Raw genomic sequence first — 24,131 nt, 5'->3', positions numbered from 1 at the left:
GACATCAGGTGATTTTTACTGGCATTTGTGCTTATTATTTGGCGGATTTTTTGCTTTAACTTCCATTTCATTAACTGGTAGGTAACTATGTTGGCTCACATTAGACCAGGCAAAGTGAGGAGGAAGTAATTTGATGTTCAAACTCTTTAAGGCTGATAAACTTTCAGAGCAGTCTTCCTACTGAATTAGGAAAGAAACTAAGAGAAAGAAAAGCCATAAAGGAGTTCTGTTTAGAACACTAATAGATCCAGAAGCAACATTAAGAATTGTAAAAAATTGTCAGTTACCATATCCAGATAATATTTTAGATAACATTACCTTCCATATAAAAGAGGCTAACACCACATATCAGTAACACCCACTATTCAAAAGGCAGAGGAAGCCTTTTAGAATTCCCAAAATTTTGATCTTTAGGATAGAGTTGTCTGTGTTATTCTGCTCAAGTCATATTTACTGCAACTCTTTCTTCCTCAGTATTCAATAAAAGAAGTTTGGCACAAACAGCTTAAGTCACTAAGAACCAAGTTACTTTAAACCTCAGATGTCTAGAGCTCATATGATACCGCTTCTCATAAACAGCAGCCAGCATGCTGGTGCCATTTAAATGTCATTCTAAGTAACTTGGCTCAAATAAAAAATAAATTAAAAAAAGAGGCATCTTGGAGAAGAAAGTGGAAAAAGACTCACTCCTGTTGCCAGCTCCTCACACTGCTGTTTCTTAGATGTTAAGTCCTGTGCAGCCATTTCCAAATCATATTGCATTAGTTCATGTTTCCTGCAAACTGCCCTGAAAAGTAAGTAATGAAAGATCTGTCACATAATCCTTTGTTTTACTACATTTCCCTTCATGTAAATTTTACAAATGGCATCATGTCTTGTTTGTTTTTTGACAGGAAGCACCTCCAGTTATTTACTTAGCTCAGATTCAACAGCCTTATCATAGACTGTATAACTCTGCAAATGCTGTAGTTAAGCAAGCTTGGATCAAAGTAAATAAAGTTCTTAGTGCAGCAGCACTCTGCTCCTCTTCTTAGAATCATTCTAAGACACACTCAGCAATACAAGCCCTACCACCCACTTAAGGACACCACTGTAAAATAGTTTTATTCAAAATACATGACAGAAAAATCACACCTTTGACAAAAGGTACCTGGAGACGGCACCTGTCACAGCAGCAATCTATTAGTCAATCATAAAATTCCTCACATTTTATTTTTTAAACAATGAAACAAGAAACTGTTTCTAGATTCACACAGTGCCTTTCATCTGGAAAAGAGGAGTTTCCTCTGACCACCTGCACTAAGTCCCAGTCCTGTGTGGGCTGCTGATGCTTACATCCGTACTCCACTGCCGGATGCACATCCGTCTCCCAGGAGAGGCTACCAGTGCTCTGGGCTCCCACACAGCAGCCGTCACACTCGCCAACCCAATTCCCTACAGCACTACTGTGCCTCTCCAAGAGGTTCAGAGCCAGCCCTCTGAAAGCACAATTGCTTTAGGCAAAGTCTTACAGCATAAAGCAATTTGCTTTTGTGTCCACACTTGTAAGGGATGACTGCTTGACAAAGACTAAAGTAAAACAAAACCAAACAAAGAAATCAGTATTTACATGCACAAGACCGTACAGCTGATGAAAGTTATATTGGGCAGTTTGAAAGTTCCTAGAATTTATAATGGCTGTAGCAGTTCTGTTTGGCCTATCTCATCTGAAAGCTGAAGCTTTCAGCACATTGGGGCACTATTAGACTGGAAGCCGAGGAAACAGTGGAACCATAGGAATAAACAGCTTTATTCTACAGTATACATTTGTCTTTTCACTATTAATCAGCTCAGTTCTAATTTGTATTGCCACTCACATGGCAATCAAATGAGTGAGCAAAATAAGAGAGGATAACATGGAGACTCCACAACATTGAAATTTCCCTTTTTCAGAGAGCAGAAGAGGATACCAAACTAAATTCAACATCAACACAAAATTAAAAAAAAGGACTACAGCTTCCATTTGAGCTATAAACTTCTGTACATACCGTAGTGCTTCTGCATAGAAGAGATATTCTTTCAGCTGATCTGCATAGTGTTCCTCTTCTTCCAGAATGTCATCAATAGAAGCTGCATATCTAGGGAAAACCAGTCATAGTTAAATATAAAGTTGCTAAATTTAACCTTTAAGGATAACACATCCAGTAACAAGGGAGGACACATGTTTGACAGAAACACTAGTCGCAAAATAAAACAGTGAAGGATACTTCCAGAAAGGGTTTTTCCTTTGTTTTTAATTAAACTCTGAATCAGTTAATGCAAGCATTCCCGTAGGCCTGTTTCTTTGGTTGTTACTACAATCAATCTTTTGACAAGTACAAAATCTATCATAAGTTTCCTGCTGAAGATGAGGCAGTTTTTCTTACAGGAAAGAAAACCAATTTCTTCCTTTTCTTCATAGGCAGCACCAAGGCAAAAAAAAAAAGACATGGTGCAGAAGAAATCCTGGAAGGCTTAAAGCATTAAGGCACAGGAATGTGAACATGATATCTTCTGAAAAGCGAAGAGGCTGCTTTCATGGTTTGCTATTCAGCCCAAGTACCAGATAACTCACAGTGGTGCTCTGAACACAACAACATTAAGTCCCTTCAGCTCCTTCAAAGTCTGTTGCTTTGTCTGCTCTGTAAGTGCAGCATATCAATTCTGAGCAACAGGAAGTTTAACCCTAAAAATCTGGAGTACAAGGGTTTGGACCAACTCTGCAGCTCTTGCATTCAATAAGAGTTTTGTTATTTAGGCCGATGTCTCCTAAAAATGGCAAAAAGCACTTTATTTTTCTAGTTTATACTGTTTGTTTGACAGTATTTAGTAGATTCTTGCTAACCAAGATGACTGTTTTGGACACATTTGCAGTCACAGGCCTACAGCTAAAGAGGTAACTGCATATCTCGCTTGGCACAGCAATAGAAATGAGACGCCACTTTAGCCCGTGACACAGGGCACGAGCCACTGGAGATAAGGAGAATGAATGAGATCCCACCACAAATACCTTAATCTATTCTGCTAACTCAGATTCTCAAGTATGTGGCAATCCCTTGCACATCTGCAGGCTCTCTGAACTGAGCATAGGTCAGCAACCAGCACAATGTGACCCAAATGTGAATTACAGCACCTCTTGGCTTTCAAGTTTTTGCAAAATCCTTGAGTTTTTCCCTTTTTCCCTGTGCCTCTCCAGCAACTGGCTCTATGGAAGAAGTGGCAGCGTTTCACACTGAAAGGGACCTGGTTACATGAATATGATAAGTTTGCAAGTATGATAAGTTGTTTTGATGCTCTGCAAAATCAAAGACACAGCACATCCAGGAAAAGCCCTACCAAGGCTATTGGTGATGAATACACATAGGATATGAAGTGGCCAGCAACAGCAGATCAGTTTATATAGAAGGGATAGAAGAACAGGAAGAACAAGAATCCACATTATAAATCAAAGTAAGGAATAAGTCCAAACTTGAAAAACGTGTTGAAAAATACACTTGTTCTGAAAAAATCCTACAGCCACATAGGTCATAAATGGCTTACCCTCTCTATTTCTAGGTCCTGAAATGCAATAATTTTAATATGGTGGTTAAGATTTCTCAGGGCAGCAGATGGACCACATTTCCATTTCAAGTAAGATCTACATTTAGAGCAGTGCTAGAGCTCCTTGTGGCAGAACAACTTTCAGGGAAAAAAAACCCAACCAAGAAATCCCACCAAACAAAATCCTACCTTACCCAGACAGGGTTTTCATAATGAGCTTTATTTGAAAAAAAAAAAAAATAGTAGTAAGACAAGCTACATTTCTGACTGCCTAAATTTAGGCAAACCAGAGAAAATGTTAAGGAGAAATGCTGCAATAAGTTCTGAAGGTACCTAACATGTTCTCACCCTTCGTGGGAACTGTCAACTAAATCCCTGTTTTACTTTAGACTGGTTCCACCTGTAATGACAGTCTTGTTGATGCAGAGATAAAGGGTCACCCCTTAATAACATAAAGGACAGAAATCAAAGGTCTGGCATTGTTTTCTTTCATCTTTTAAATACCAGAATTATAGCCATTTACTCCAACTTTCTTAGCATACTCTGTCACTTTAGCAAGTACACATCCAAAGAGCTTTGGGATGTCTTCTCCAAACATTAAACAGCTATAGATCATACTAGACAATAACAACTCATAAGTTTAAATAAACATCTAGTAAAGACCACAGCATATGGGGTAGATAGAGAATAATTGAATTAGTCTTGAAGTTTAACATCTATATTAGGCAACCTTCTTGAAGTAGCTTTCTGTTGCAATAAACTCCTGCCTGATGTTATGGGAATGATAACTGAACTGGTAAGTTATACTTTCAAGAGATCATAGATATGAACCTTACTGGCAGGAGACCACATGGGTCATTGAATGAGTTCCTGAATCTCACAGCTGCTGCTTCTTGCTTGATTGTCACTAAGGGATTACTGTTGTAGGAGAGTGCCAGAGCAGATGAGATGACAGACAAGGAAAACTACCTCAGGCTTCATGCGGTGATTAAAGTTACCTAGAATAGCAGTTACCCACTGCCTTCACTCTGGATCTTTAGCCCTAACTGTGTTACAGACAGAAATATTAAATACTTTGGATGTGTGGAGAAAGGGTCAGCCTCCTGACTGAGAAGTGAGACAAACTCTTTAATTTCTAGGTGTTTGAAATCTTGGTGTGGTGTATCTGAACCACCAAAACCTACTTTTGATTCCTTAGCTCCACTACATCATGCCATATTTTCATAATCTCTTCAATTTTCACCTCTACTTCAATTTTTTTTCTTCTGAATGCAGAACACATTCTCCATTTCTTTATTCTCACCAGAGCCCTCTGCCTAAAATATATTATAGCTTTTCTTGGATGCAAACTACATTAGCCAAAACACAGAATTGTGAATAAATTATTCAGAGGGGCTCAAATTCTTAAAGATCTGATAAAACCAGAATTATTCTGAAGAAGCTGAGGTTGTGGCTCTTCAAACTCTTCCATTTGACAAGGCCAATAGCAACGGACAGCTTGATAACTTGACACCACCAATAACAACCAGGCAGTAGTACATATGTAAATCTGCACTGTAAACTAAACCTGATAACTTTATTTCCACACAAATTGCATTTTATCGGTAAAAATATTGTATGAAGTGTGAAACACCTTCCATCTCTTGCTGGAGTTGTTATTTATCTGTTCTGTGGGATTACAGAAGAGGAATCAGAGTGGTAAGAAATGCTGTTTCACTTACTATACATGACTACCTGAAGAGCAGAAAGCATGAGCCTATATATCACTTCTGTGAGCACTCTTATTTTGAAGGCTGGGCTTCGTATACTCTGCCAACTGACTCCACAGATGCAGAGAGGGAGGATTCTATGCAAAGAGGGAGGATTCTTTATTATATCCAGTCAGTGTTTGTTTCAAGTATCCACTGGAGTTTTGGTGCTGATTAATTAAATTTCTTAATTCTCTATAATCAAGTCCAAACCTGTGTACCACCTACTGCATGGTACAAATGGCTGCTATCAAAACCAAATGGATCTCAACAGGTCTGCAGTATATTAAAGTTGTATTCCACCAGTTTCTGGCATAGTAGCTTAAAAGAAAAACTGGAAGAAGTCCAAACACTTCTACAATTTCAAAATAATAATAAAAAAAGAAACCCCTTTGGTTCTCCTGAGACTTTTTGAGCTACTTAATACAGTATATGGATGCTAAAACTGTGCCTGCATCCAAGTCACAGAAACACTGTATACTTAAAAACAATGCACCCCCAACTTTCTCAGTACTCATATGTACTTTACGGTTGAGGGAAAAGAGAGGAAAGAGGGAGAGTTCCACATCTGGCTTACATCAAACTATCAGATATTCAGTCAGTACTTACACATCCATGTGGTGGCCAGCACTCTGCAACCCATCCCCCATCTCCTTTTCTATTGCACTCCATTCACTGTAGGAAAAACAAACGAGAAACAACATCACACATCAAGGGTAAAGGAAGTTAATAAGCTGCATCCTGTATACAGTTTCTTTCCAGGTGACACCTGAATGGAAACTGCCTCAAAGTTAGACTTGGCCAAACTGTTTTCTTTCTCTAAGGAGCAGCACTGACAATGTGGCGAGGCTATTTATGGCACTCTGTTAAACAACTGTCCCTAAAGCTCATCGTCACAAATATATTTAGTTTGAGATTCCTTTTGAGCAGAAAGTCTTGTTCAAAGAGCTGAAACTCTATTTAAAACAAATCACCGAGCACTCAATATAAATGGGGCAGGGGATACTGACAATGATGAACTTTCTAAAACAGATTTTGGTCTAACATACTCATCGAGAAGAAACTAAGCTTTCCAGACTCACAACACATCAGATAGAAGCCTCTCATTCCAAAAACCAGAGGGTGGGATTTGACTTTTGTAAGCATTTTACTTCTCCTGAGGCCATTTCATGTATGTTGCTGTTTTCATAGTAGACTGTTGTTTAGTTCTATTCATTAAAAAAATATCAAAAAAAGAGCAACTGTCTCTTTATTACAACTACCTAGTTATGTTAGAGAGATTATTTAGATAAAGAAAGAAACAGAGCTACATTAAAGATAGAAAGAGACTTATTCTGGACATCCTGGCATGTACACTGCGATTTTAATTGTGTTCTCAGCTTTATGAAACCTTATTGGAGTTCTTAGTTACAAGAATTACATCCACAACTCTTTGTACAAGGAAAAAAGGAGAGGTTCCCCTTATATTTCACATAATTTATATGTAATGCATCTATTCTGTCCTTCATTTTTTCATAAACATTCCACTCTGCTTATGTTGACATTTGTTTGTCTTTGTGTTATTACAGAACTACACCTAATTTCATTTTAAAACCCCCAGTGAGAAAGACATCTGCAATCCATTAACCCAGAGAATTAAATTTAGCACTTGAACAGTGTGTAGAAGCAGGAGGTTTCCCTTAACCAGAAGTTTAGATTCTTTAATTCTCCAGTGAGATGGAAAACTTGAGCATGCAATTCACTCATATAAATCAAAAAAAACGATTGGCAAATTCACTTTAAAAAGCTACTAAAATTGGATAGATATAATTGTTGATTTTTAACCACCAAAAGGGCCTAGAAGCTTTTAAGAGATAACTGCATGAAGACTGATGGGGAGTTACTTTCTGAAGAAACAAAATGCCAACGCAGCAGCAAAAGGCCCAAAGGTCTGGCATACAAAACAAAAAACTAGTCTTCCACTAGAGACTAAGCTCAGCAGATCTGGAGATCACTCTATGCAACACAGCAATCTCATTAGTACTGCAATACAGAGCTTTTCAATAGACAATGAAATGATTCAGATACACTTTTCAGGAGCATAACAACATAACCAATAAATTCCCTTCTCTCTTCCCACATCTCTGTATGTATTTAAAAACTGGATGAACTCTTACCTGAATACTCTTCCATAGTTGCCATGGACTTTATAGACACCATATAGCCGGTCTGCTACCCTCTAAAATGTTTCAGAGACAGGTTTTGGTCATCAATATGAAGTGCAATTGCTTTGTGAAAGCCCACATACAAATTCCAAGCTAAAGCCCTAATGTTCTTACACAGGTAAACAAGATTAGGCCTAAATCTAATCTAAGCCACTACTGAAAGAAAAATCAACAGCATTAATTTCATAAGACTGAAGTTGCAATCGAGGCTATACTGAAAAATTAGCATTTCAAGTATTTCTTTGGAAATTATAGGATATGCCTATGGAGACCATAAATAACCAAGTTCCCTTCAGTTTTTGATCAACAAATATAAGGCATCCTTTATCTGAATAATGCCAAATTTATATACACACTTCTTTAACTTATTGATGACAACACAGAAGTCCATCCTGACATCAAGACTGTAGAGAAATCTTCGGTAAAATTCTAACAAGTGACTTGATTTTTCCACCCAGCTCAGTGAACTGAGGGAAAGGAAATAAGCTATCCACTGCAGGACTTATTGCTCAAGCTAGATGTCATTTCAGCTGTTTGGAGTGTCAGTGCCTGCTGCAGCCAGCACTACAATGCTGGCAACAACCTCAGAAGAAAAGACACGTGTACGCTCTGAAGTGTGAGTTGTAATCCAGATAACGCCCTTGTTATTATGATGTACCACCAAATGAGAGTGAAGTTCTGCAAGAGCTACCACTGTTATTATGTCTGTCACAGCAGTAAAAAGGGAACATAAGCAAATTGCCCAACAGATCACACGCACACAGCCCTGGGAAAACAGGACTGTAGAACACCAGTGATTAATCCTCTCAAGAACCTCAACTCAACGGGGTAATCCATTACCATCCTCTCTGCTGCATAGCTTCCATCAAAAATTAAATCCCTGTTGAACTTACTAAAAAGTATCATGCTCTCATTATTGGAACTGTAATTTCCTATTTCCTTTTTGTGACTTTAGAAAAATAATAATCTTCCACTCTCAACCCATAGAGTATCTTGATGCATGACATTATTATTCTCATCATTAGAAAGACTATTATTCATTATAGATTGAAGAACAAGCCAAAAAAAGAAAAAGCATACTGGGAAGCATACAGGATTCACACTACAAGCTCTGGAAAGCAAAGTATTACATGTCTGACCAGAAAACTGATATTTTGGGGCCCTTCCCAGCCCAGACATCCAGCAAAAGCAACTCATTTGCTGTGCAGAGAGAAGCAGACACCTCAATTCTCTTTGAAACACCCCCCTGTGATACATGGTCATCACAGGAGAGGGCAGATTAGCAACATGCACTGGCAAACTCAACCACTGTATCTGGAACTTTTCCCCCTCCCAGATCTGTACAGTCAGTGCCCCCACCCCTTGCTGTCTCCTGCTCCACACTCCAGAGACAGACTCCCTCAGGCAAAACTGCCCTCGTTCTAGAACACATACACCACTTCTCTTGACTAAACAAGAAATACTGCCTTATAAATAAATCATACTATTTGTCACGACACACATGGGAAATACTTACAGCTCTGACTCGCAGAAGGTGTGATATGACAGACTGCAGTTCATCGCTATAGTGTTTTAGCTCAGTAAATCTCCTGGGAGGAGGAAACAGATAGTACATCATTAGCCATCATGAAAGCAAGCTTTCACAGCATGCACGACACAGCCACAATGCCACAGCCAGGGAGACGGAGCCTGGCCTGAGTTGGAGTGGAATTAGCTGAAGACTCCCAGAGAAGGGACTGCAAAGTTTAATTCCCCCAAAGCGAACAACCCAGGACTTGCATGACTCCTATTTTTTCATATGCAAATGTTGAAGGTTCAGATCAATTTAAGAGATAACATTTTATGAAATAAAAGCAGTTAGCTGAAGTTATTGCATCACTCTTTTGCTGTTTGTTTGGTTGTTGGTTTTTTTTTTAATGAGATTTATAAAAGCAAGGGTTAGTGAACAGGAAAGCTTCAAGTAAGTACAGAGCCGAAATCTTCTGAAGCATATTTCTTAATACAACCATGTTCACATTTCTGACCTGGCAAAGATACTTTACTTTCAAGCTGCCATCTAGCCAATTTTGTGCATAGCTCTTTAGGAGTTCAAGGAAGCATTCACAATTCCCACAATTCCTCTAAGGCTAATCAATACAGTAACTGTAGCATTATATACGAAATCCTATTGAGACTTGTACCTGCACAGGAGTCACGTATGGCCAAAAGCCATCAAACCACTACATCTTAACAAGGTACCAGACAGGTAACCCCTTGCAAGTGACCATGTGCACACTGCTGGCCTGTCACTTCTGAAGAAGAGGCATTTTATCAGCCAGCTCAATTAAGCCTTGGAGGCAGTTTAAGCTGATACCTTTAGCTCACGCTAATGACTTTGCCACAGCCTTGCTAGTGACAGGTAACCAATTAAACCACAGCAACAGCCTCTTGTGTACATGTAAACCCTCCCTGCTACACACAAGTCTAACTCATGACCTACTTTGGTACACAAAAAAGTATTTATTTCATCCGGGGGGAAGCCAGAAACAGCTTTACTTAAATTTCTAAACAATGATCTGAAAATAAACACAGAAGAATGCAACTAGAATTAAAGAATGGGAGTCTAAGATTAGCCTTCCAGGTTGATGTTGAAGAAGGAAAAAGAAACTTCATCCCTCCTCCCATCACAGGCACACAGTCAGGCTTTGTATTTCAGAACAGCTTGTACCCAAGACGTCTTACTAAAATGAGTCGGGTCACTTGTTTTGGGTGACCAAGTATGAAATTCCAGGGTTTTTCATTTAACACCTCTTCCTCCCCTGCCAGGAAGTCTTCCCCTAAAATATTCTCATCCTTACATTCAGGAAGTAGAAGCTTTATTACAGTTTCTAAGATTTGTGATTTCCAAGAAGCATCTTTTATAAGATTATGACACACACAGGGTTAAATACATAAAAATATTTAAAAGCTAGCAGAGAAACTGTATGGGAAAAAGAAATGTAGTCATTGATCTGCACAGTGGGATTTAGAGAGCAATCTTTTCAGTTTACACTTTATAAAATATGCACCAGGGCTGCATGTCAGACAGCTGCAGACACGTACAGTGAAGATACTTGAAATAATTGAACTAAAAACAAAAGATTAAAAAGCATGCCTTCAGCTCAGGAAGACTCCCCTTTCCACTCCAGAAATTTATAATGAAAAGTTTTATTTATCCTGCTTTGTGGCAAGAAATCTTTTAGGAATGCTGTAACTCCCTGAAGGCAAGAGTCAGGAACCTAAGAAGACTTTCTGTATCCTGGAATCCAGCAGAAATACCTCTTCTCCCTTACAAATTCCTCTTCCATTAAAAAATAAAATAATTTTTAAAAATTACTACTTCTGAAGCAAGCTGTCTTTTTTTTACTGTCTCAGAAAAGCATAAACCAAAGTGCTGCTATTTTTCCCCACTGTTCTGTGAAGGTTGAAAATTTTAAAAACATAATTTTTTTGAAAATCTTTTTAAAAGGTGTTGCAGATCAAAGATTTCTTTCTCAAGTATTTGCTTAAGTCCTACTCATTGTTCATGTAAAAAAATTTACATAATTATAATGTAATTTCTAAACTGAGTTCAGTGAGGCACACAAAGGGATGTTTACTTTCCAGTGCATCATAACAGTAGAAATGTGAAACAAGACAGTTTTGGCACTCAGTAACTGAGGCTTTTTTAAATAGCACTTTTCACTTGGTTTTACTGGTTTTACAATATTACCAACAGTCTCGATACTTAATTGAGCTATTAAATAGAAACTGGGACACAAATGAAGAACTGATCGATCACACTGGTGTAGGAGCACCAGCAGGTCTCTTAAAAATATCTTTTATGACACTGGAAAATAAGAAATTTTGATTTACAGTATACAGCACTTCAATATAAGTTATTTACTCTGTGCATTTTACTTGGCAGCAAGGGCAGTGAGGGCAATGCATCTCTCCTGTTTTGTGAAGGAAGACACTACAAGAACAGAACCGTTCACTAAAGAATAAGCCACTTGTCTGAGTAACCAGACAAAAATAAAGGAGAGCTACTTAAAAAAAGTCTGCCTTAGGAAAAGATTTAGTGTTTTCTAAAGAAATCTTTCACATCAAAAAAAAGCTACTTTTTTGATTAAAGCCCAGAAAGAGAACAAAAGGATGGGCACCACGAGGCCAAATCAAAGAGGTCTGCAGTAGATACAAATTTACCTCTGAGTAACCAGAGCACCATATTTTTATCACCATTTAATTCCAACATTAAAAATATAAATTGCTTCCCACAGGAGAAGGTTTAGTCTCCAGTCTACACTTGACCTGGAGGAGCAGCCTTGTTCCAGCTGTGTGGAGCTCCTCACATTGCTAAGCTGAGGGGTGCAGCTCCACAGCACCGCAAGGCAATGCAGACTGGGAGCTGCACCTGAACCCCTCCTGCTCCAGAAACCTAAAAGCCTACACCCCACACAGCAGTCACACCTTTTGTTCAAGCAAGGTGAGCTTGCTGAACCACTTCACCACCCAGCCAAACAAGCACCAAAGGTAATGCAGAGGGGCAAGGCATCATATTCCAGGCAGCTCAAGCGTGAGTGTGCTGGGCAGAGCAAGGCATTACCCTCCTGTTAAGAGCCACACGTGCTATGGTAAAAGGCTCTCCCTGAATTTATAAAAACAAACAAACAAAAAAAACAAAACACAAAAACAAAAACAAAAAAAAAAGCCCAATGAAACAAAAACCCTCAACTTCTGCTCATCAGTTATTTGTTAAACAACTTGTATCCCCCAAATCAATTTGGAAGCTCCTGTAGCTGGCAGAATACAACAAAAAACATGTGCCATCTCTCTCAAGCACTGTGAAGGCTCTACCGAGACACAGACACCTGGAACTGGTTTTGTTACAAGCCCTTTCTCATGTTTTCCTTGTATTAACTCTTTTCCTGCTTTTTAACAAGCCACTTCTCACAACAGCTTTGTTTTCTGAAACACTGTTACCTCAAAAGACAACAAGATATTCCTTAAACAATCTTGCCCACCTATGCCTACAGTCAGACTTCTGGGAAGGTTTCCCTGCTGTGAGAACAGGAAAAGCTAACTCCTATCATCCATAGAGGAAGATGACTGAGGATGAAGCATTCGAACAAGGGGCCAATTTCACCTGCAGGCACAGAGAGAATTTCTGTCTTCCGATCTCATCCATGAATGTTGCATTTTATATTAAACCCTGGCTAAAAGCTTCCTTGCTGCCACAGAAGGCTGTAAAAGCAAGCACAGTAAAAAATGAGAGACTGGACCAATTCACAGGTAAGTCTATAAAGAAGTTCAGAAAGGTATGTACCCTCTAAGATCCTTAATACAGTACACAGAGATTCTATGGAAGTACAAAGGGAAAAGACAACAGAAAGTAGTCAGGCACGTGGGCTCTCCCTAAATAGTGTCTCCTATTGCCACTGCTGTACAGCAGATGAACCCAGAAGGGCACTTGGTAAGGGTCTCCTTGGCTTATGGATGGCAAACAGCAACATCTTTTGGCTCTACTGCTGCACACTGATGTTTCTTACTATTGCAGAAGTAGAAGTTCTCATTTTACCCTTCTCACAGCACCCAGGGTGTGATGAACCTCCCATTACATACCCTGACAATTCTGAGCAGTTTTTCCATCCAGCAGATTGCTCTAGTGTCTGTCCCAGAGCTTCCTAAACTGTAACGGAGCTGAACTGACCTCTGGACTTCCAAAAGCACCTGTGAAAATTGGCAGCTTGAAGGGAACTATGAACAGCAACACTGGGGTGTGTGCATCCTGAACTGTACACTAGCAGACTTTTGGAAAGACCTACCATCAATCTGTATTCTGTTCACACTTGGAAAGATTTCTTTGCAAACAATTATTAAGAGGTTCTTTTGCTGAGTCTGGGTTTGGGGTTTCTTTTGTTGCTTCCTTTTAGTCTAGCAAAAACGAAATACTCGTTTTGCATAAAGTGATGGAATTTTTCTAAATGTTTCCTGCTTCTAGAAGCAGGATTTATCAAACCTTTTCACAGTACCTCCTTACTGGGCTTCTGTTAAGATTTGAAGTGCAGAAAGATAATTTTTCTGTTCTGAATTTACACTGAAGAGAGAGAATATTCTGTCACCTGAAGTTATAGATGTAACTGAAAAAGGGAAACGGAGGGAAGAAGTATGTGGAATCTTACTTGTCTGGGTTTTTCACTCTGAATGTTGCATTAAGAGCTTTTAATCTGGAATCTGCCTGAAAAAGGGGAAAAAAAGCTTTGTTAATTTAATGCAATTAAATTTCAGTGACAAAAAAATTCTCAGCCTTTGGCAGCACCATTAGAAAAAAATCCTGCCTTCCTGGCATATTTAAATCTTCAAACATTGAACAAGTTGACACTAGCTGCCCTGCATGTCAGATATTTTTATTAAAAAGTAAAAAAACTAAGCTATTTTTATGAATATGATGTAAACGGTAACCACTAAAATTAAGCTGGTATAATCCAAATCCCACAAAAATAGTCCCTTCTTAAAATGCAGCACAAATCACGGAGTTAAGATACACAACCCTGCATTCTTTTTAGATGAAGCAATTAGGTAACATAAGACCATATGGACAAGCTATTTTATATTTTTCAAACCAAATAAAACCAGTGGTAGAGTGACCTCTATATGCTCCTTATTACTAGGAACAGTTCCCCAGTGAAATCAAAATCTTATATATGGTGTTCCCTTATTTTATGACTTGCTTTACAGAAAATATGTAATTTGTATATCAGAATAGAACCATTTTAATGCAATGTTCTTCTCTATAGTAGAGCATATATAAATCTCTACAGAATAAAGTTCAATACCTAATTAAAAAGGTAATTGGCTGCTTTAGTTTTTGAGATGTTGGTTTACCAATGACTGCAACAGCAGTATGGAACCTTGCTAAGGAGGTGGAGGGGTTTTTTTCCAGTTTAATTGAATATTAAATTGTGCAATGGGTATTTACTCTTAATAAGACACCAAGACAGATGAGAGATCCCAGCCTCATCCACAGAGGTCCCACATCACTACAACTCTTCATTTCTATAATGCATTTTATACAAAGCTCGCTCAGGGCCCATCTACACTGCAGGAAAACTCCAAATCTGGGTAAATGGTTGGATTTTGCTTTTGATCAAAACATCCTTCTCTCCAGTAAAAGGAAAATAAACAAACACACCTTGTGAGGTGTATAGATTTCCTACAGTGTACTCTTTAGCTAACAGGCTGTGCCACAGCTGCGAGCAGTGAGTTACTTCAGCAGTACTTGTTAGTGCTGGTATATGACACAGGAATATTTTGTGCACTGTTACAGCCAGCTTAGGGCTTGAAGAGCTATTTTGAGTTTGACAGTGAAGGGAATAGAGTGTTTTCCCAAACCAAGAAGAGAGGCCTTCCTTTAGGGCCCTTGTAATAACCTCTACAGATGAGACAGGCACAGTTTGAGACTGTTTCACCTCCTGCTGCATTTAGGCTGAGCAGAAGATACCCCATAACTAACCCGGAGAAAGGGAGGCTCAGCGGGCACCTTAATGCTCTCCACGACTACCTCAAAGGAGGTTGCAGTGAGGTGGACATTGGTCTCCTCTCCCACATAACAAGCAATAGGACAAGAGCAAATGGCCTCAAGTTGCAACAGAGGAAGTTTAGATTGGATACTAGAAAAAATTTGTTTACCAAAAGGGTTGTCAAGCATAGGATGAGGCTGCCCAGGGAAGTGATGGAGTCACCTCCAAGTTGTTTAAAAGGCATGTTGATGTGGCACTCAGGGACATGGTTTAGTGGTGGACTTGGGAGAGTCAGATTAACTTTAGCTGTCCTTCCAATGACCAAACCATCAAAACAAAACATAGTCCACAAACAAAAAGGTAAGTGAACAAAACCCTCAGGACTGACTGACACGGGGAGAAAACTGTTTCACTGATACCACTGCGTATGACACTTCTCTAAGAGTATCTTGCAAAGGGAAGACAAGGCAGCATGGGGAAGCATGTTCCAGACAGCGCAAGGAACACAAAATCCTGCTGGAACTCCAAGCCTCAGCCTTCATGTTTATTCAGAGTGCTTCAGGTGCTTGTATGGTCTTGGATCTCCAACAAGTCAATACACAAGCCAGTTACATTTTGAGTTGATCACACACACCCATGTGTACTCCTCACACATCCTCTCACAGTACAAACATCACCTGGATACACTGACATTATCAGAGTCCGTCCCTCTACGTAGCTATTTCAAAAACCACCGTATTTATGTTCAAACAGCAGTCACCAAAGCCACTGAGTTGGGACAGCATGCACATTCAACAGGTTTACACTTGGAAAGGATCACTTCCAAACCTACAGCTGCCGGGCAAGCTTTTTGTCTCTTGTCACAAAACATGTAGCACTCTGAAGAAAGAGTTCAGTAAAGCCCTGTCAGGCAGGAAGTACAATCCTGCCAACACTCAACCATCTAAGTAGGGCTATTTCCTTCTTGCCAATCGCAGCACAGTAACTCCCACACACCACTTTTGAGCATTTGCACCAGAGTTGAGCTTCTAGAAAAACATCTGTCCAGTCTTAAAACTGATTTAAGACTAATACACACAAGCATTTTAGAGATTAACTCCCCATCAAATGAAGTACAGTCAAGGAGTTTTCAGACAGTTAATTCCTACTATGATCCTATAATCATTTAAGTAAACTAAAGAGAGAGGGGAATTTTCTCTTTCCTAAAGGAAGGGTTAAAATCCCAAGTGACAGATCCCTTGAATATAAAATTAAGTGTTGGGGAGGGAGGGAGGAAAGGCATAATTTAATGATACAGTTGGCAGAATAAACAAAGTTTCCAACGTCAACACTGAGCTGTAACATACTACACTGCATTAATGCCCAATTTAAAGTTTAGTTGCCCTGGTTCAAACTCTTTCACACATCCTGCTTTAATGCAGAGGCAACAGCAACACATAAACCAGTGGCCTGATTACCGTCTAAGACATTTAGGGAATAGAGGTTTTTCCTCCAGTGTAGTGATAAATCTTGAGGGTTTATTCTTTAGATGTAGAATAAAGGAAAGATGCTCTTTAACAGGCTTTTGAAAAAGTTATTTTTCTTTCCTAAGGAAACCGGAACTGTAAAAGGGAAACACTACACAATCAAACCTAGAAGGAAAGCAGGACTTGCTCATCTGTCATTTAATCTACAGTGTGGTTTCAGGTAGGCAAACAGTCTCACCATTCTGCTATGAGTTTTTACACACCCCTGTGTGCACTCCTGAACATCCCCTGCCAGTACAAACCTTCTGAACTGCTATGAGAATAAGCTGAAATAAATATGTACTGACTAGGAACACACAGCTCCAGAGCTTTACACTGTTTGCACTGTGAATACCAGCAATATTCAAAACCTACTGTGATGGAAGAGAATTATTGCCAACTTAAGTTATCAACAGTAAGTGTCAGTATCAAAGCCCCTTGGACACTGAGGATAAGAGCACCAGGGATTTTCTTTAGCTCTCACTATTTAGAATAATTCTTCATAATCCACCTAGTTTTCAGTTGTGATTTCATGAGGGCAGATCACATTACAATGAAACAAAAAGCTCAGTATTTGTCCCCATACAGTAACTCTTCCAGACACAGCCCAGCAATCTATCAGCTTCTCAGATTCTTGACCTGTACAGACACATGACCTTTGATCATTTATTCCTGCAAGTCTTCCACCAGTTTACCCAGCCATGAACTCAATGATGTCAATGGGGATAGTATTACTCCAAGACAAATTCTATTAAACAGTTAAGGGGCACCAAATCCGTCTGTCTTAGTCCCTTTCAGCAACTTCTCCTAGTAAAGAAGTCCTACAATTCAGACCTCTTTGCTTACCTTTTCTTTTTTTTGACATCTTGCACCTCTTACCAGGCTAAATCTGACACCCACCTTTAAATTGATGCTAAACTAAAGTGACAACATAAAAAAGCAGTGCTATGGGCTTAAGTTCATTACTTTTAAAGCTTATAAGGATCATAATTCTACATTTCTAGCAGAATTACACAGGCACATAGCAAGCCTGCTAGAGAACTTAACAACTGCAATCCTACCTATCACGTGCAAAGAACATCACTGTTTTTTGCAGTTACAAGTATACATAAAACAATGCCTTTAACTCATTCTCACAGCAAACAGCCTTTCATAAATAGCCTAGAACATGTTTGCTGGAATATGTCTGTGTCACAGCAGGCATGAGACAATTACAGTAATTACCTTTAACTGAAATCCAGTCTCATTCACCATTTCTTTCCACCCACCTTCCTAAAAATACAGGAAAAGAATGTTCAGTTAGAGTAATATAAGAGTGCTGTAGCTTTTGCAAGTCCCTATTTGAGAGCCTATATCAAAAGAGCTTCTCCTGTAAGCCTGCCTTCTGCCTCAGCTACCCTTCCCATTGTCTTTCCAAGATTCTGGGTTAAGAATAACAAATCATTATGTTGTGCTTACATACTAATCTCCCCCCAAAATGCTCTGCTCTTTACTACTCAATTACCTCATTCTATCAAGTGGGGGCAGGAGCCACACACCTCTGTCTAAAGAAGTAGCTCAGCTCTTTAGAAAGAAGGGTTGCCTTTGAGATTATCAGCAGCTGCAAGGACCTTTGCAGCTTGAGGCAAAGTGCAGAGAACATACAGGTGACAAGAGTTTATGTGCACATGCTGTCACCTGGCTCAGGTGTAGTGGTTGGTTTTCTGCTGTTTTCAGCTCCTATACATTGGTTCACCTACATACTATTCTGTGCTGTGGCAAACATAGCTGCTCAGTCCACCGTTTGGGAATCTCTCATCAAAGCACAGAAAAAAGAAGAGCCATCCAGCATCTCCTAAAGTTGAAAGCTGCAGAATGCATTGCTTAAGCTGACAACTGGACCACAACTTTTGTGACAATGATCATGATCCAAACCGCAAAGCTACAGAAACTATGGATATCCAGAGAGTGAACTGGAAGCCAGTACTGTCTCTGCAGCCAGCAGCACAGCATGCTTACTATTTCAGCTTTAGTCCTGTGGAAGCTTTCCCAACCAACATGCATTAAGTTCCCAATATGCTGTTTCAAAGTGGTAGAAATTCTCTCTTAGCAGCCTTAAAACTTGACTGGAAAAAAGTCATAAGGTACATTAGAAGCACAACTGTACAACTGCAGTGGGCTGTTAAGAAACTTTTAGCTGGACAAGTCTTTTCCACCTCAAGCTTACTCACACTGTCTATCCTTCCTCCCGACATAGAACAAGCTATGGGTCAATAGAAGGGAAGAAGAGCAAAAGAACATTATCTTAAATACATAACAATCAAATAATGTATTTAGAAATAACTCTACTATACCTGCGTTAAAAATGAATAAAAGATTTTGTCTTGGCAAAGAACAGGATGTGAAGCCACACGTAACAAGAAGTTTTCCAAACCAATTCTTCTCCTTTCCACAAAATCTGGATCCATGTTATCTGCTGATAGCTTATGCCAAACAAAGTCAGCCTGGTTAAACAGAAGAGTGTCAATAGTAAATAAATAACAAACAAAACAAAGCAAGCTGCAGCCTCAGCTTCCTTACCCTTTTTTCTGGCAAAGGTGGAACAACAATGTGCGGGTAAGTAACGGACAAATAATTCCTCAACAACTCAAATTCACTGTAACGTCGCCACAGGGACTCCACTGGTGCACATTGTCCCTCGCTCTGGGACTCAACAGCTCTGAAAGATAAAGCAGCAAATTTGAGCATTAGTAAGCTATCACCCACTCCCTCAAACCAGCAGTACAGATAGAGCAAAGGCCCCAAGAATACTACTGATTACTGCATAACTTGCTCATAACCTAAAGGAATCTTAATTAATTTCACGTCTACATACTTAACGTAAAAAATATTTGTAATTTCTGCCTGATAGCACTCAAATTTTTTAGGAGCACAGGAAAAGTCAATGCATTTACACACCAAAAACGAACAGGTAGATCACAGTCAAGTAAAGAGTCACACAGGTGACTTAGTTCACATCACAGAATTAGACATATTTCTCTTAGAACAATGTTAGGCTCCAAATCAGCACAGTTTCATAAGCAGCTGAAAGATACAGAAGGAATTATAAGAAGGAATTTGCTATTCAGTGGGAAAATCTTCACTTCAGAGGATAAAAATTGTCTTGCATGCAACAGCTAAAATACTTACAAACATAACTTCAAAAATATTAAGTAATTTTAAAGGATATTTTTAGAAAAACACAGCAAATTTCAAAGAACTTCCAATTTTTTGTTCAAAGTAGTATCTTTTTATATTTAAGGACCAAGGACATAAACTAGCTAGAGTAAGCAGGTACAAAATTGATGCATCTGAAAAATTTGTTGAAAACTTAAAACCAACATGACCTACCAAGATATTGAAGGATTTTATGTTACTATAAAAGCAGAAATCATGAAATGCTGTAGAACTGAAAAATAATATAAAAATTTGACAAGAAAAATCATTTTTCACACAATACATTTAAAGCAACAGAAATACTTTGCAATACCAAAAAATAAGCATTGGGTCAGTAACACTTCTTAGCAGTTAGCATCAGCTGTCTCTTTCAGAGGCTGAACAACCCCATCTCTCTGAGCCTCTCCCTGCATGTCAGACACTCCAAGCCCATCATCATCCTTATGGCCCTTCACTGGACTTGCTTCAGTAAGTCCACATGCTCTTTGTGCTGAAGAGCTCAGAACGGGGCACAGTAAGTTATGAACTCATATGGTACTCAGCAGAATAGACTGCTATGTTATTTCTTCCAGCTGAAGTCAGGTTATGCAGTTCTTGAATTCATAAGAACATTCTGAAGTTTTAAAAACATCTAAGTAGCACACAAATTATAGATTTTTTTAAAGCCATTCTTAACCTCCTACAAGGTTGGATTTCTAATGACCTTGCTGAAAAACAAACAATCCCACTCTAAAGCAGCCTTACATCTTGAGGTGGAAATAATGTAATACAGATTTATGCAAAAGATTTTTTTTTTACTGAGTAAGGTAGAATGACTTGTATATCTACCCTTGCCTTGAGGAAAGGACATTTATTCCAGGTGACTGAATTTGTAGGGGGAAAAAAACTTCAGAAGGAAGAAGAAAAAAAAAGGATGTATTCATAGCATTCAACACAAACAGATGCAGATTAAAACTGCTTGAGAGTGACTCAAGAAGAAAAGGTGAGCACACTGCTGGCAGCCACTAAAACTGCACTGCCAACATCCCACAGAATTCTTCCCTATTAGAGTATTTCAATTCAATGAAGTTGCAACTGCAAATACAGAGTTCTGAAGAGGGTAAGCTCAGCTTAGTGCTGGACTGACAGGCTGTGCAGCATTCCTCCCCACACTAATGTTGCACAGTTTAAATACTGTAAGACCACTTCAGCTCAAAGCAGGTATCTAATGATTGAACTATGGTTGAGTAACAGGTAAATTGAATGGATAAGGAATTGAGCTACTATGCCTCGAAAGATTAATTGTTTAGTCGAAAGCTGAAGGCATACACCTTACATTCCTAGGGGAGAAACTCCCAGCAGGGTTTGGTAAACAATCTGGCCATTCAAGACACTCACAGAAGTACTTCAGTATTACAGATCCTTTTAATCTCCAGCTTCAGCAGCTATCAAGCGGCCGCACTGACTTACACCATGGGTTTCAACAGCACTACTTTCACATGGGTTATCATCAACGCTTAAGCAAGACTGACACAATCAATACCTCCTAGGATTATGTGGACCCTGTCTAAGAACACAACTGCACAAGCAAACATGAATAGGGAGACAAGAAAAACACAGGTCAGGACTGCCCTGAGAATCCAGCCAACATCCCAGAAGGACCCATCTGTGCTGCAGACACAGATGCTGCTGTGACACCAGGAAGACACCAGAGACTCACCCAGAGCTCAGCAGATACATTGGACAGAATGAAGAAGACTGCAACCTCCTTTACCCAAATGCAGGAAGATGACAGAGATTCAGATTTCAGACCTGGTACAAGAAGTTCACCACAATATAATGGATGTTCCATTAGACAAGAATGAGAGGAAGAAAAAAAAACCAAACTGCAGGATGCAGTTGGTCCACTGCTATTACATCTCTCTGTCACTCCTATGCATAACCATTTCCTGGTCACAGGAAATGCAACCCTGGGATTGGCACAGGAGTTGTGTTTAATCAGCTCTTCTTTCCTGTACTGATTTTTCTGTAACAGAAGAGTTCCATTATTCATTTTTTTCTAAAACGTAACTAAAGTTTAAGACTGAGTGCATCGCCTCATACCTAGAGGCAGGCTCGGTGTGTGTACACACTAGTGACATTTATGGCAGCCTTGCACACTTCAGACACACAGTAGAGCTACAGAGACTTAAGAACGTACCAACAAAGGTTGACTGCAGGAACAGTTCACTTTATGTTTTCAATATCATTCTTATTCTTCTTGTCAATATGAGCTCCTAAGGAAAAGTACTCCAAGCTGCAATTATTTTTCGTCTCCACATACCTTATTCTTTGGGCTTACACTGCCATAGACAACTTCAAATATAAAGTTTTCTACTTCCCAAATATAAGATACTCAGGAAAGTTCATTTGTCTGTTTCATTTCAACAGAGAGTGTGCTTAATTGTTGTCTTCTGCTTCTAATCAAACCCATTCCCCATGCAGTGAAAGTCTGATCTTAAAAGTATCACTGTGTGAATAACCTGTAACATCAATGAGGTCAGCACAGAGAAGAATGAAAAGGAGTTTATCTCTCCAGGAAGTTTCTAGCCCAGACATTCCTACTCTGTTTTCAAGTGCACTGCTGCAGAAACACAGCTTCACACAACATCATTAAAGAACCACCTCGAATTTTGTTAGGATGCATTTGTAAGTGGCCTCAATATATCACTCCCATATCAGATACAATTACAGTAATATACATTAGATAAAGTTAGGCAGCTTGTTGATCTGCCTTAACTCATCCTGCTCTGGCTTGCCATTCCTCCACACACCCAATTTTTGCCAAAGTAGCTTTATCATGTCAAAGTTGATCTGTATTTTTCTTAGAATTCCCAATTTTTGCAGTCAAAAGAATCACATTATCATTTAATAAGTTTCAACAGTTTTAACACCACAAATATGAGAAAAGAACTAAAGAATAGTGCTCTGCTGCAAACTAACAGTAGAAAAAGAAATGAAATCGAGAAAACTGTCTTTAGAAAGTGACTTCACAGATTCAAGTCTGTTTGGGGAACTACATATACTTGACTTCCATAGTATAGATTACAGGTTAGAAGCAAATGCACTTACATTTCACATTCCTATCCTATAAATATTGAAGGAAGGCAAATACACCGATAGGATCATCACATATTTTCACAGTGCAGCAGTCCATTTATCATTTGCAAGGGTTCAGGTCAACACACCATCAGTAACCTGTCACTGTAAGAGATCACAGCCTTCTGACAGGAAAACGTTCCAGTGTAAATTACGCTCTCAGTGCTCCATAACTGTTTGGCAGAGTTAATTATAAATTAGGAGAAGCAAAGACCATGTGGAGACTCAACTGTGCAAAAAACGTTTTCAAGTTTTGTATCAGCTTTGTATTTGTCAGAATTAACAAGAACACATCAGTTATTTAAAAAAAACCCAACACAATAGTAACATCTCAAACCCACACACATACACAAGCATTAAGCAGAAAACTAAATATTAATTGACATTTTTAAAAGGTCATTTGGGAGTGTAACACTTCAGCAGGGAAGGACCACAGCTTTATAGAGAAGCCTAGTCCTAAGCCAGCACAAACCACTACCTTGTTACTTGAAGTTTTATGTCCACACAGGGCCTCAAGAACTCCAGGAGGAAGGAAGCAGACTGCCAGACCAGATCATGCCATTCACTGCATCTTCCCTGCTCACACTGAAGACATCAAGGAAGTTTATTAGATCTAAAGCCTACTGCCAATTTGTTCTGACAAAGCAGATGTGTGGACAAAAGGCTAGGCTTCCCTCAGTCTAAGTTAATCAAGCTTTACAACCCTTATGAGGGACACAAAAGCTTCACACTATACCCTGATGAAAAAGATTAAATTACTAACAGAGTATCTTGAAGGTCAAACCTGCCTGTGTAGTTTGTTCTTTCTTAACTAGACAGCATCCAATACAACCTCCTCACCATAGTCTGTGTTAAGCAGCCTGACACTATTTCTCTTCTCAGATCATACTTACATCCTTTATTCTAACATGCATTTATTCTGTCTTAGAAGTGCAAACGCTACCTTTTACAGTTGCAGTTGTTGCTTTATCTTCATCAGGAGGGCGCCTATGTAGCACCAAACAAGGCAGCCATGTTTCTTTAATTAACTCATTTAAATAAATTTAAAATTACTTTGAAATTATTAACACTAGTTTCAGATTCCCACTTACACCCAGGCTTACAGCAAAGCTGCCAGATTCTGCTTTCCAGAGCACACAATGCTACAGAGTTGGGTAAAGGAGGGGAGCAAAGCTGTGGTGCAAAATCACTGCACAGCCCTCAGTTTGGAGCCTGTGCCCACAGCACGGCCTTTCAAACGAGGTAATAAGAGTTTGAAACTGCATGGATGGATTTGGGACAGGCAAG

The 24,131-nt window shown here is 39.2% G+C and overlaps 1 protein-coding gene across 3 annotated transcripts in view; it reads right to left on the bottom strand.

The window, feature by feature from the left end:
- Positions 1-24,131, bottom strand: part of SNX4 (sorting nexin 4) — a 32,753-nt gene that overhangs the window by 3,920 nt on the left and 4,702 nt on the right. Inside the window, exons 1-10 of one of the 3 annotated variants that reach the window (XM_029959869.1) lie at positions 21,427-21,518; positions 19,092-19,230; positions 18,866-19,015; positions 17,757-17,804; positions 13,690-13,745; positions 9,027-9,099; positions 7,463-7,524; positions 5,916-5,981; positions 2,028-2,117; positions 688-787 (exon numbers count right to left, since the gene is read on the bottom strand). In XM_029959869.1, the coding sequence (XP_029815729.1) occupies positions 688-787; positions 2,028-2,117; positions 5,916-5,981; positions 7,463-7,524; positions 9,027-9,099; positions 13,690-13,745; positions 17,757-17,804; positions 18,866-19,015; positions 19,092-19,230; positions 21,427-21,446 (804 nt within the window). In that variant the 5' untranslated portion in view covers positions 21,447-21,518. Of the gene's footprint in view, positions 1-687; positions 788-2,027; positions 2,118-5,915; positions 5,982-7,462; positions 7,525-9,026; positions 9,100-13,689; positions 13,746-17,756; positions 17,805-18,865; positions 19,016-19,091; positions 19,231-21,426; positions 21,519-24,131 lie in introns of those variants that run through there. The other 2 variants (XM_029959868.1, XM_029959867.1) reach the window with 2 other exon arrangements.

The sequence above is a fragment of the Manacus vitellinus genome, unplaced genomic scaffold (genome assembly GCF_001715985.3).
Source record: "Manacus vitellinus isolate BGI_N305 unplaced genomic scaffold, ASM171598v3 scaffold_22_pilon, whole genome shotgun sequence".
Classification (NCBI taxonomy): Eukaryota; Metazoa; Chordata; class Aves; order Passeriformes; family Pipridae; genus Manacus; species Manacus vitellinus.
The sequence above is the reverse complement of the archived record's forward strand: the minus strand, read 5'-3'. Positions and strand labels throughout refer to the sequence as shown.